Source organism: Muscardinus avellanarius, assembly GCF_963383645.1.
Source record: "Muscardinus avellanarius genome assembly, chromosome: 1".
Taxonomy (NCBI): domain Eukaryota; kingdom Metazoa; phylum Chordata; class Mammalia; order Rodentia; family Gliridae; genus Muscardinus; species Muscardinus avellanarius.
Window position 1 is genome coordinate 97,472,924 of NC_137786.1, and position 13,834 is coordinate 97,486,757.

The 13,834-nt window shown below is 35.3% G+C and overlaps 1 protein-coding gene across 1 annotated transcript in view; it reads left to right on the plus strand.

The window, feature by feature from the left end:
- Nucleotides 1-13,834, plus strand: part of WDR36 (WD repeat domain 36) — a gene marked incomplete at both ends in the record, with an annotated part of 31,649 nt that overhangs the window by 10,299 nt on the left and 7,516 nt on the right. The window contains 7 exons of the mRNA XM_080714068.1: nucleotides 1,296-1,382; nucleotides 2,976-3,121; nucleotides 5,853-5,967; nucleotides 6,291-6,456; nucleotides 6,659-6,767; nucleotides 9,422-9,501; nucleotides 13,656-13,763. Coding sequence (XP_080570194.1) covers nucleotides 1,296-1,382; nucleotides 2,976-3,121; nucleotides 5,853-5,967; nucleotides 6,291-6,456; nucleotides 6,659-6,767; nucleotides 9,422-9,501; nucleotides 13,656-13,763 — 811 coding nt within the window. The remainder of the gene's footprint in view (nucleotides 1-1,295; nucleotides 1,383-2,975; nucleotides 3,122-5,852; nucleotides 5,968-6,290; nucleotides 6,457-6,658; nucleotides 6,768-9,421; nucleotides 9,502-13,655; nucleotides 13,764-13,834) is intronic.

The following is a 13,834-nucleotide window of genomic DNA, read 5'->3' on the forward strand; positions in this document are numbered from 1 at the left end:
TTTTTTATTTTGAAACAGGGTCTTGCTGAGGGCCTCACTAGGTTGAGACAGGAGGATGGCTTCCCACCTGCCATCCTCCTGTCTCAGCCTAAGTACCATAAGCATGTGCCACCATATCTGGCACATTTCCTCTTTTTTTGATAAAATAAAAACAGTATGAAGGAGGTACTAGTATACATCTAAGATCCAAGTTGCTATAAAAATGGTTGCAATGCTGCTATATGGTTATTTAAAAAGTCATCTTGAGTGATTAAAAGCATACTAGTGCCACCCAAAAACATTGGTGACCCAATCTGAGCCATCTGTAGAGTGCATTAAAATACGAAAGCAGACTTAAATCATCAAAGCAAGCAGTGTCCATCTTTGTGCTGTAAAGGGCCTTTTATTCTTTTACCAAGATTCCAGCTTTTGAAAAGTTTATTTTTTTAATTTTTCTATTATTATTTTTTTTTTTGGGGGGGTGGTACTGGGGTTCCTGGAAACCCTTCTCTGGGCTACACTCCCAAACCCATTTTATACTTTTTTATTTGGAAACAGGGTCTCTTAAGGCAGCACAGCTGGCTTTGAACCTGCACGATCCTCCTGTCTCCGCCTCCCAAACGGGGATTACAAACGTGCGCCACCACGCCCAGCGAAAAACTCATCTTTTAAATCAAATATTCTGTCTGTTTGTATAAGTGTATACTTCCAGATTAATTTTAGAATCATTTTAAAATTGGTGTTTTAAATAATTTCTCTTGGAATTAATTTGGAGTCATCTTTTTACAAATCTGCTCATCTAGGAATGTGATATATTTTCAGTGTGTCTTTCATGTTCTTCAGTGAAGTTTTTTTTTATGTTTCCTTATGTTGGTCCTACACATAGTATTCAGTGGCATTTTATATATTTTGTTAATATGAATGCAATCTTTGTTCACTATGTTTTTTACTGGTTAATACTAGAATTTAGGCACTTGGTAGGCTTTCTTTGTGTTAATTTTATAACTTGCCCCATTGAGATTCCTATTATTTCTAATAATTATTTGGTTCCTTTCTTTTGAGTGACCACCATAGCATTGCCAAATAATATTTTTATGTCTTTTTTTTTCAAATACCTCCCTTACAAATTATTTCCATGTCTTAATTACATAAACTTTAGAAACAAGTAATAGTGGTAATAGCATCTTTGTTTTGCTTCTGGCTTAAATGAAAATATCTTAAGCTTTATAGTTATGTAATAATGAGTAACTTTTCTTTTATATATTTTTTTCATTAAGAAGGCTTCATATCTATGATCTTCTCTCTCCCAACCCCAGGATTAATAAATAAAAAGAGAGTCAAACGTAAGGGACTTCAGAATACCATGTCAGTAAGGCTTCCACCTATCACAAAGTTTGCTGCTGGTAAGTAACTTCTTGCTGTGTTTTACAATAGCCTCCTTAGTTTTGTGCTTCTTTCTTTGCTCCATTAATAAACATCCAAAAGGTGACTAAGCACGTGCTGATCTTGTGTAAAGATTAAAAATGAGTTTTTATCATGAATTTTTTATAAATCTTAAGGATTTACTCTTCTCCATAACTGCTATTAATAAGTAATACTTAGTCTTTTAGTTGTTTTTATCCTGTCATATGCTTCATATAATAAAGTCACCAATGTAGAAAGGTAAGAACTGAGGCAGCAAATGTGGGAACTTAGCTCTGATTAAAGATCTAAGTACACTGATGTCTCGGTAAACTATGTCATTTGAGTAGAACTAAGTTCAAAGAGAAGAGTTTAAGAAAAATGTACATAGATAGTGGAGTCCTTGAGTGAAAACTGTCAAGAAGTACTGTACAAGCACCACTTCTGTTTTAAGGTTATTTCAATGTTGTTATAACCTGATCACCGATTTTTTGTTTTATTTTTTGAGAACCTTCCTGTCTGTTTTCTTAGAGCCAGAACAATCTTTCTGAAACATATCTGAATGGTGTCATTCATCTGCTTGCAGTCTTTTAGTGGCTTCTTTGTTACCTTTAGGGTAGAGTCTTGCCTCCATAACATGACTTTCAAGACCCTTTGAAATGTGGCCCCACTTGCCTTGTCCTGTTTCTACCTCTCCCGTTCTTGCTGTTTTCAGTTTTGTTCAGTTACTCTTGAGCATTTTTTTTGCATGGCTCTCTCTGCTCTTAATTTCTGCTTATTTATTGTTCTTTCCAGGGAGCCATTTGTTGCTCTCCAAAATTCTTCAGTAAAATTCTTCCCAAGTGCTTACTGACATAGCTGGGCGGGGTGGCACATGCCTTATAATCCCAGTACTTGGGAGGCTGAGAGGAGGATTTCAGATTAAAGACAGCCTCAGCAAGTAGTGAGATTCTCAGCAACCTAACAAAATTCTGTTTCAAAATAAAAAAAGGGCTGAGGTTGTAGATCAGATTGCCTTGGGTTCAATCCCCAGCACCACTAAAGAATAATAATAATAATAATGATTAAAGTAAAATAAAATACTCATACCATCATACTTTAAATACTTCTAAACAAAATCTGTTGTTGAATGTGTTAATTAACTTGATTTGGCTATTCTCCAATGTATACATGTATGACAACACATTGAACAAAGCCGGGCGTGATGGTGCACGCTTGTAATCCCCACGCTTGGGAGGCGGAGACAGGAGGATAGCGAAGGTTCAAAGCCAGCCTCGCTGGGTTAAGGGACCCTGTTTCCAAATAAAAAGTGTAAAATAGGTCTGGGAGTAGAGCCCGGAGGTAGAAGGGCTTCCGGGAACCCCAGTACCAACACACACACACACAAAAACAAAAACAACAACAAAAAACACATCGAACACCATAAATGTTACAGTCTGTTAAATTAGAAGCTCATTGTTACCAGTGATAACCCATTTGTTTTACCATTGTATCCCTGGTACCTGGTAATGTACTTAATGTGGAATAGTAGATGCATAATTAATATTAGCTGAGGAATGGGACAGAGAATGAAAAGCGATTTGATTTCTATTTAGAGGCAGCTCGTGAGAGTGACTGGGATGGTATCGTTGCTTGCCATCAAGGTAAGCTATCTTGCTCAACCTGGAATTACCAGAGATCTACAATAGGTGCTTACTTTCTCAAGCCCAAAGAATTGAAGAAAGATGACATCACTGCCACAGTAAGTAAGCTGTGTATTACGGTGTTGCCTTCCTTAAAAGTCCTGTGATAAATTTGTAATACTCATTTACTAATTCCTAATTCCATTCTGTAGAGTATGGTTTAACATTTTGAAGTCATTCCCTAATAGTGTTGTTTTTCAACTTGCAGAGTTTTATTTAATTACTTGAGGCTGTATGTGAAGTAGGATCTCGATGTGGTTTTGATTTCCATTGCCCCAGGACTTGCTGTGTTGAGCATCTTTTTGTGTGATCATGGGTCATTTTTGTATTTTTGTCTTTATACCACTACTATATTTGTCTTGATTATATTAGCTTTGTAGTAAAGTTTGAAATCAGGAAGTGTGGCTCCTCTAAGTTTACTGTTTTAAGATTATTTTGACTATTCTGGTCCCATGAATTTTAAGGTTATCCTGTCTTTTTTTTGTGTGTGGTACTGTGGGTGGAACACAGGGGCATTCTACCTCCAAGCTACATTCCCAACCCTATTTTTTATTTTGAAACAGGGTCTCATTGACTTGCAAAGAGCCTCACTAAGTAGCTGAGGCTATCTTCGAACCATGATCCTCCTGTCAATTTCTATGAGAAAGACAGCTAGTTTTGATTCTGTAGATAAATTTGACTATTGCCATTTCTAATCCATGAACAGTTAGATGTGTCAATATATTTTCTGTTTGTCAATGCATATCACAGATTTCTTTGGTTAAATTTTTTCTACTATTTTATTTTTTTCAATTCTATTTTAAGTGGTAATGTTTTCTTAAATTTTTTGGACTGCTAGCCTATCAAAATATGATTGACTTTTGCATACTAACCTTGCATCTGGCATCCTTGCCCAAACTTTTTATTAATCCCAGTAATTTTTGGGTAACACTGCTTTTTAAAATTCTTATTAAAAGTATAATTCAACATTTGACCCTATTATGTACAAATTACTTTATAATTATTTATGCTTTTCATAGTGTAAAGTGCCAGTCTTTTAAGCTTGGATGTAATTTTCGAAAACATAGATTCTGTTCTAAGCTTCTTTAGGAAGTTCATCTGCACTCTGTCGAGTAGTAGTTGTAGTAGTAGTGTCAAAGACAATTACAGCTAACATTTTATAGCTGCTAAGTTTGTTTCAGGCTCTCTGCCCAGCATGTACTATTACATAATATCCTCACAATAACCCTATGATAAGATCTGCTGTTAGCTTCTTTTCTTAGATAATAGGACAGAGGCTTACTTGCCCAGTAACATGCTTAAGGTCAATAAAACAAGTAAGCAGCAGAGCGAGGATTTGAACCTAAGACAGTTCATTCTGGAACCTACAGTCTTAACTTCAAGCCTTTAATAATTACACACAGAGCATTCAGTGTGTGTTGGTGCACGATGATAATTAACTGGTGCTGAGTCATTTGTCTTGACAGCCTTAGCTCCCTGGAACAAAGCCAGTAACTAGTAAGGATAATAAACAGAAGTAGTTGTTAGGGAAACCATGCACCTAATACAATTTGTTACTCAGATAATCATCATAGTTTACTTATTTTTTTAGTTTACTTTGCTTTTTCTATCTTAAATGATACATTAGAGTTAATAAGTTTGGAAGAAGACTTTGCTAGAAGCAGGCCCACTAACAACAGTAAATTATATTAAAATTAATTTAAGTTCTAAAAAAATATGGCAGGACTGATAAGATTCTTTCTTATTTGTAGGTTATAGCCTTGTATTTCTATTAACTTCTGAAGATATAACTACATCTCATAAAAGGAGATAGTCAAAATAAGATTATTGCCTGTGTTCCATTTAGGAAGATAGAATGCTTTTTAAGCATAGTGTATTCCTATTCAAAATACTTAATTTTAGCTGGGCATTGTGGTGCATGCTTGTAATCCTAGCATTTGGAAGGCTGAGACAGGAGGATCATGGTTCGCGGACAGCTTCAGCTACTTAGGTCCTTTGCAACTCAGTGATACCCTGTTTCAAATTATATTAAAAAAAATTTTATATATATATATACATACACAAAAATAGGGCTAAGGGTGGCTCAGAGGTAGAATGCCCCTGGGTTCCATCCCCAGTACCAAAAAAACATGTCCTTAATTTTGTTTTAAGAAGTAAGCTGTTTACTTAGAGTGATCAGTGTATGTGAAGCATTCTTACATAAAGCTTTGGAACTATGTCTTGACATGCATAGTGGTATATCAACTTTATGTTGCTTTACAAAGTTAAATAAACATCAATTAAACATTTTGTATAAGTCTTGGAAGTCATCTACTTAGCTATGAATTCAGCAGTTTTTCCAATGCACTCATGATGGCAGGTGCACAGACATCTGGTTGACTCATTGGCAGTTAGTGATTTCTCTGGCCAGGACTTGACACATAGCCAGTCTTGGTTTTTCAATGTAGAAAACAGGCATCTTGTTAGTTGATACTTTAAGCATTAAACACATTTATTTTTTAGAAGCTGCTTACAAATCAATGTTTTCTATGCAATATCAACTATGTCTCTTCTAGTATGTCATAATTAAAATATTAGAAGTTTTTCACTGGGCATTCTAATGTTTTCAGTTTTTACCAACCGTGGAAACAATTACAAACGTAAGATAAAGGAGAAATTAGGCAGTGGAATGCTTTTACTTCAGCACTGCTGTTAATACATTAAAGATCAGCCTGATAAACACTTCTCCTGACTGTTATTTCAGCTGATATTTTCTTTGTTGTTTGGATTTAAATTTTTTTCCCCCTAAAGGCAGTTGATATAACTTCTTGTGGAAACTTCGCTGTAATTGGCCTCTCATCAGGAACTGTAGATGTGTATAACATGCAGTCTGGTTTACATCGAGGACAGTTTGGCAAGGATCAAGGTATTAATTTTTTGTTTTTATTTTAAGTAAGTTTAGAGGAGTTATATCATCAATTGTTGATATTGTAGAGATACAATTGTTATCTCTATTATGAACACCATGTTGACATACTCAAAGAAAAAAATGTTGTGGATACATTAGGGGAAAGTAGATATCAAACTAAAATTTTTTCTTCTTGCTTATACAGAAAACCTTAACTATGTTTTGGAAACTCTTGGGTATAAATAATGGGATTTTACAATATTTGAGTAAAGGAATCATTCTTTATGTATTGTTTAGATGGGAAATGCTAATTCTAATTTTTTTCCCCATGTACATAAAAGCTCATACAGGATCTGTTAGAGGTGTTGCAGTGGATGGATTAAACCAGTTGACAGTTACAACTGGTAGTGAAGGATTGCTCAAATTCTGGAACTTTAAAACCAAAAATTTAATTCATTCTATGCGCCTCAATTCATCTCCAAACATGATGCTGCTACATAGAGACAGGTAATCTTTTTCCTTCAATGATAATAGACTTTCTTTTTGATGTTTTTGGTAAAAGTTCTTAAAAGTACATACTTTACTAAGTGGGAAAATGAGACTGTTTTGATTAAAGAGTAGCATTTGGTTTAATTTTCTCAGAGGTATATTTGATTAACAAAATTCAGTGATTTGTTGTTTATTAAAACTGGGACATTTTTCTTGCTAGTGGCATTCTGGGACTTGCCTTGGATGACTTCTCCATTTGTGTTTTCGACATAGAGACTAGGAAGATTGTCAGAGAGTTTTCTGGACACCAGGGCCAAATAAATGACATGGTAAAAACAAACCTTATCTGTTTAAACAACTTGATTCATTTCTGTTTCTTCTTGGATTAAAAATGTTTAAATAATTGAATATTATCTTTTAATTAGCCTTAAGCTACATACATCTTATAATAGATTGTCAAAATAATTTGCAGGCTAATTTTCAAGAGATTTTTAAAGAAACTTTGGAATGAAAAGAATATTTTTTTTAGGGAATAATTGGTTTTAGATTGAAGTATATATTCCAGAATTTTTTTTTCTTTAAATAGGCCAAATGTACTTTGGAGAGCAAATGTTCCATTTGTACATAATTGTAACATTTTTTACTTAATATATCTTAACTGCAAAAGAATTTAAAGTGTGGTTAAGTTTTCCATTGTGTTCTTTTAGTAGGATGTGTCATCTGGTAAGAAGTAAGCTCGTTTTAAAAGCATGTTTCATTATAAAAAGAAAAACCTTAAAATAAATTTTGTCATTGATTGTCATTTGAGGACTGTATTATGTATATATTGTTGTCATTTTGCATCAGTTTCAGATAAATTTATTTACTTGAAAAGAGAAATAAAAATAAAATCCTCGCCGGGCATGGTGGCGCAGGCTTGTAATCCCCGTGCTTGGGAGGCTGAGACAGGAGGATCGCACAGGTTCAAAGCCAGCCTCAGCTACTTAGTGAGGCTCTCGGCAACTTAGTGAGACCATGTTTCCAAATAAAATATAAAATAAGTCTGGGAGTATAGCCCCGAGGTAGAAAAGCCCTTAGGTTCCACCCCCAGTACCTCCAAAAAAAAAAAAAAAGAAAGAAAGAAAAATAAAATCCTAACTACTGAGTGATAAATCCAACTGCTTCATTTCTGCATCAGGTCTAACGCCAACAATCAGAGAGTTCATAGTGCCTACTCCGTTTCTTAAAAGTAATAGATAAGGAAGTTATGTTCTGGAACGAGGAGATTGGCAAAATTACCCATTAATAGAATTTGTTTTGATTTTTGTAAGAACAAGGATGGGAATGGGGTAATTGTGATGAAAATGGCATTTTTGAAAACTTGTCAGTGTCAGCTTGCTCTTCCTGTTCCTTTCAAACTTTCTCATTTATGTGTCTGTACTTTCTCCTAGTCAGTATCAAATTACTGCTGTTCACATAAGTCTGTTTTTGTTTTTTTTTTTTTTTTGTTTTTGGTACTGGGGTGGAACCCAGGGGCTTTCCACCTCCGAACTATACTCCCAGACCTATTTTATAGTTTATTTGGAAACAGGGTCTCACTAAGTTGCTGAAAGCCTCACTAAGTAGCTGAGGCTGGCTTCGAACCTGTGCTATCCTCCCGTCTCAGCCTCCCAAGCACAGAAATTACAAGCGTGCGCCACCACGCCCGGCTCATAAGTCTGTTTGCATTAATGACATGACCTAACCTCTGAGAGTTATTTTTTCCCATCCTCCACTCTCTATACCACTCTTCTGTAAATTGTGTGATCTATACCCTGAGATTTGCCTAAGATTGCTGCATCCTGATGAACATATTAGCATTCAGCATATTCCAATATTATTTGCTAACATTCATAATCCTCTCTTGTGTTTAGATTTCTGGGTGAACAATCTACTACCATCATAAGCCTTAAATTTTTTTCCTTTTGAGTCTTTTACATCTGGTCTAAGTCAGCACTTATGTGCTACACATAAGAGATATGTGTCTGTTTTTATAGTTAGATAACTTCTTTAAGGTGACATAAGTAGTTCGTTATTTAAATTTATTTTGAAATTTTTTCTGGTTAATTTCAGTTTCAAGTTATATATTGGAATTAAACATTAAGGGGAAAGAGGTGAGCTTAAGTGAAAGTACAAGTAAAAGTAGAACTTCTTTAGTAGATTTAATATTTTAAAAGAATTTTTATTCTTTGTCTTCAAAATTGTGGTTTGGATTAATTCTTAGAAAACCTGTCTGATACATAGACTCAAGTAAATAAGAACTTTTATTCTTTGTTTTTATAAATACTTTTTAGCTGGAATCAGGCCAGAAAAATATTTTTAATTGGATATTCTCAGGATAGCATTTTTTACATTAAAAATGATTTTAATCACAGTTTGTTAATTCTACATTTAAAAAATAGAAGTCATCCGAGCGTGATGATCCGAACTTGTAATTCCTGCACTAGGGAGGCTGAGACAGGAGGATCGCGGTTCAAGGACAGCTTCAGCTACTACTTAGTGAGGGCCTTTGCAACTCAGTGAGACCCTGTTTCAAAATAAAGAATAAAAAGTAGGGCTGGGCATGTAGCTCAGAGGTTGTATGCCCCTGGGTTACATCCCTGGTACCTCAATAAATAAATAACGTGAATGAATGAATGAATGAATGAATGAATCTGTGGTATGAAAATAGGGTGGTGCTGTTAATTTTTAAATATTTGTAGTTAATGTAAAAACAATCTTTATTTAAATTCTAGATCACTGGTAAAAATTAACATTTTTAACATAAAATAAGGCAGTCTAAATTTTACCCAAATTTATTTTTTATGAAGCCTGAATCTTTTTCATGTATTGTGTTTAAGAAGCTTCTGTGTGTGTGTTTGTGTGTGTGTGTGTTGTATAGATATAATTTATATATGTATAACCCTATACATGTATGCCAGTGTAGCTATAGGTAATATATATGGGTGGTTTTGTTTTGTTTAAGGCCTTCAGTCCTGATGGTCGCTGGTTAATAAGTGCTGCGATGGATTGCTCTATTAGGACTTGGGATCTCCCATCTGGATGGTGAGTTTATTTTTAAATCTCTCAAATAATTTCGGTTAATCACTGTCTTACATGTGACTTTTATCTGTAGTTAATGGATTGTTTAGTTTTTAATATAAACATGTTTGGGGCTTTTCTAACATGACGATATTTTATCCTTGGAATGTTTTGGATCTCTAAGCAACAGGGAGCAGTAATATGCTAAAATATAATAATGAGAAAACTTACAAGTCTTTCTTAAAACATTTTTATGTCATTTGGAGACACAGATGCAAGTTACATAAATCTTAAGAAAGCTTATTTGTTCTTTAATAGAGCTCTCACTTTAGGCCTATGTTTTTTTAAGTTTTGTTTTGTCTCTGCTTTATTTTTAGTTGAAATTGAGTTTAATGGTCAAACTAGCTTTTCATTTTATATGCTACATCTTCTCTGTCAGTAGCATAGCAATGTCAGAAACCTGTTACATGGAATGAAACTTGCTACTAATCCAGTACTTTCTCAGGAATTAGATAACCTCATTTGTGAAAGGACTTGACATTTAGAAGGGAAAAACCCATATGTTCTCATTTCCCTTCTAGTTTACCATAGGCATGAGGCACACCTACTTATCAGCATAAGCACAGCTAAAGATTGTCACTAAAGAGTCCAGCTAGTACTACTCACTAGGGACTTTTATTCCACAGGTATGTTTCTTTTTCAATTAAAATAGAATATGGCAAAATCTAATTCTAGCTTCAGACAGCTCACCTAAAGTTGGTTTTTTCTAAATTAAAAAACAGTTTTGAGGAAAGCATTGAAATACTGGTAGTTTATTGCTTCTTGACCTTATGCTGTTTTCTAAAAGTGAACATTTCCAGGCGTGGCGGCATACGCTTGTAAACCCAGTACTTGGGAGGCTGAGACAGGAGGATCAGGTGGGCTTTTCAGCCAGCCTTAGCTAGCAACTTAGTGAGAGCTTGTTTCAAACATAAGAGTTAAAAAAAAATAATAGAGATGGGGGTGTACCTAAGAGAATGCCTCTGGGTTCAATCTCCAGTACTGCAAAAAAAAAAAAAAACAGAACATTGTTTAATTTGAATTAAGTCAAAGTTGTACAACTAATAGAGTTTGGCATATCATGCTTTTTATATCAAGAGTGTTGGTTTGCATTAGGTAGGAGGTAGGAGAAATAGAAGGTTCAGTAATACTAAATTGGTCAAATGTCTTTTAAAAATTGCAAACTTGTCTTTTTTTTTTTTTTTTGCAATCTGGGGATGGAACCCAGGGGCATTCTACCTCTGAGCTGTACCCCCAGCCCCGTATATATATATATTTTTTTTTCCTTTATTTTGAAATAGGGTCACACTGAGTTGCAGAGCCTCACTAAGTAGCTGAGCCTGACTGTGAACTGCGATTTTCTGGTCTCAGCCTCCCAAATGCTGGGATAACAAGTGTGCGCCACCATGCCTGGCTTAAACTTAACTTTGGAATGGAAGAAATAGGATCTGAAAGTAGCATTCAAAGCCACTAAGCTTTGACTCGGCATTAGGCTTTTTGGTAAATTTTTTATTTTTAGTAAAAAGTCAAAAATATTTAAATCTGTTAGATTTACATCTCTAGTATATTTTATTTTATTTTATTTGTACTGGAAATTGAACCTACAGTGCTCTGCCACTGAGCTACTTCCCCAGGCCTTTTATTTTCAAACAGGGTCTCACTAAGTTGCTGAGGCTGGTCTCAAACCTGCCATCCATCTTAGCCTCACAAGTACTGAGACTTCAGGCATACACTACCACAACCAGCTAATATCTTGTTTTTAGATGAACACAAGCCGTTTTAGGCTAATACAGATGCATGACACTGGGTGGAACACAAGAGCAAGAGATGAGCTGTCTAGACTCATTAAAAGAAAGTACAGTTGGGCATGGTGGCACACAACTATAATCTCAGTACTTGAGAGGCTGACACAGGGGGGAAAAAAAGAAAATGTAATAACAACTACAATGATTGGACAAAAGTATATTTTTACTAAAGAAAAAGTAATTCTTTGGTTAAAAATTGAAGTGGAGCAAATGAGAGCTTTAAAAGCAATATTGGTTAATGCTGCTTATTTCCAACTAAGCTAACATTTACCATGTGCTGCTGAGCATTTTGTTTTTTCCTACACCAACAAACACAGGCACTGTTGTTATTATTAGTTTTGTTGCACAAATGAGGAAATGGAGGGTGATTGCTCACAGTGGCTTCATTTGTAAATGCCCGAGCAAACAAGCACAGGAGAGTCAGTCTTCCCAGTGTGATATCAGCCTTGCTCTGGTTGGTCATGTGCTCCAAGGTTGGATTGATTTTCTTACTGTGGAAGACAGGTAATAAAGAAGTGTGGGTTTGTATTTTACCATACAACCCTAGGTAACTCTTGGGTTTCTTTGATTCCTCCTCTTTGGAAATTCCTAGTTCTTTCCTTAGTAAGCATTTTTATTGTTTGAGTAGCACATAGATTCCCAGATTTACTGGCTTACTGCCCCCTTTTATTAGAAAAGTAATTACTCTGTACCTCCTTGGGCATTTCCACTGCCTTTTTATTTTTATTCAACACCCCAAATGCCCCGTTGATCTTCCCAGCCTCCCCCTCCCCAGGGAGTGGCATCATTGGCTTTGGTATCATTGAATATTGGTGGTAGCATATTTAATTTTTAAAGAATGAATGTACTTAATTTAACCTAAAAAGTGAAGCAATGTATAATTGCAGCAGTAGAAACATACAAGTATATCCATCTGGAATTGTACTACTCTAAAGCAAATTCCATGGGTATTGGACTAGAGTTAATAATGGCTAAAGTTGCAGATTGTATACAAATCCTGGTGTGGATGCTTTCTATCTACCTTGTACCACATTTTAAAGCTTACTGGACCTGAGTTTTCTGATTTGTATGGTAAAGATAGAGCTACCTCATAGGATCAGAGGCATTAGAACAGTCAGTACACCTAAGTGTTCAATATACTTTATAGCCTAGAACCCTGGGAAGAAAAATTATTTACTGCTATTATGTCACTCCTAAAATATTTTTGTATTACTTAATGTAGATACTGGACTTCAGTCATTTGGTTGTATCTTCCCATGAGTAATGTATTGTCATAAGTAATAAAGTACTTATAAAACAGCTATGTTTAAAAAGAGTATACTCTTTTTTAAAGGTATTTCTGCTCATACTCAGCCTAAGGAGACTTCCTGGCAGGATGGGGCTGAGTGTTCTCTTTGCTCCTTAAGCCCACCTCTTTCCACTTTTGCAGCCATCATCCTATTCAGATCATTCATTCATTCATTCATTCATTTTGGAGGTATTAGGGATTGAACTCAGAGGCATTGTTTTTCTGAGGTGCAGGTCCAGCCCTTTTTTATTTTGAAATAGTCATGTGAGGTTACTGAGAGTCTTACTGAATTGTTGAGACTATTTTTAAATCTGTGATTCTCCTGTTTCAGCCTTAAAGGCATATGCCACCACTCCCAGCTCTATTCAGCCCTTTATTGTTAGACAATTAAATTACTACTATAATCTTACTGTTAGCATATTGCTATGTGTGTGTGAGAGAGACACACACATGCGGGTGCACACACACACACACACACACACACACACCACTATGCCCAGCTTATGTTCTGCATTCTGATGGTAAATTTCTTATGAAAATGAAGAATATACCACCGTGTGCTAAAAGATGTTTAGTGATTTGCCATCAACAATAAGATAGAAACAAATTCAGAGGTTTGGTATTTGGGACTCCATACACAAATTCAGAGGTTTGGTGTTCAGAACTCCATACACAACTTTATCCTTCTACTTAATGGCCCCACCCAACTGTACTCACTATACCTAGCTGTATTTTTTTCTTGCCTTACTCGCCACATTTCCTTCAGCCAGGAAATGCTTTCTATCCTCTCAACTGCCTATGAAGTCTTGTCCATTTGTAAGGCTCAACTCAAACACTATCTCTGTGAAGCTTCTCTGAGTGTCCTACCTGGATGTGGTCACATCTGTTTCCTCTTCAACTTTTAAACCTCTTCAGCATTTTAAAACTTTGGGACTAGTTTCCATAAGCTGCTTTCTTATCGCTTTTTCCTTTAGCAAAAAATTTCATACAAATTATATTCTTTTTAGTAAAGCTTAAGTATTTAAAATCTTACTTTTTTTTTATAGCCTTATAGACTGCTTTTTGTTGGACTCAGCTCCTCTCAATGTTACTATGTCCCCTACTGGAGACTTTCTAGCAACTTCCCATGTGGACCACCTTGGAATTTACCTATGGTGAGTTCTATCATTTTATCATATAGATCTCTTTCAGGAGGAAGAAGACAACAACAATGATACTGTCAGAG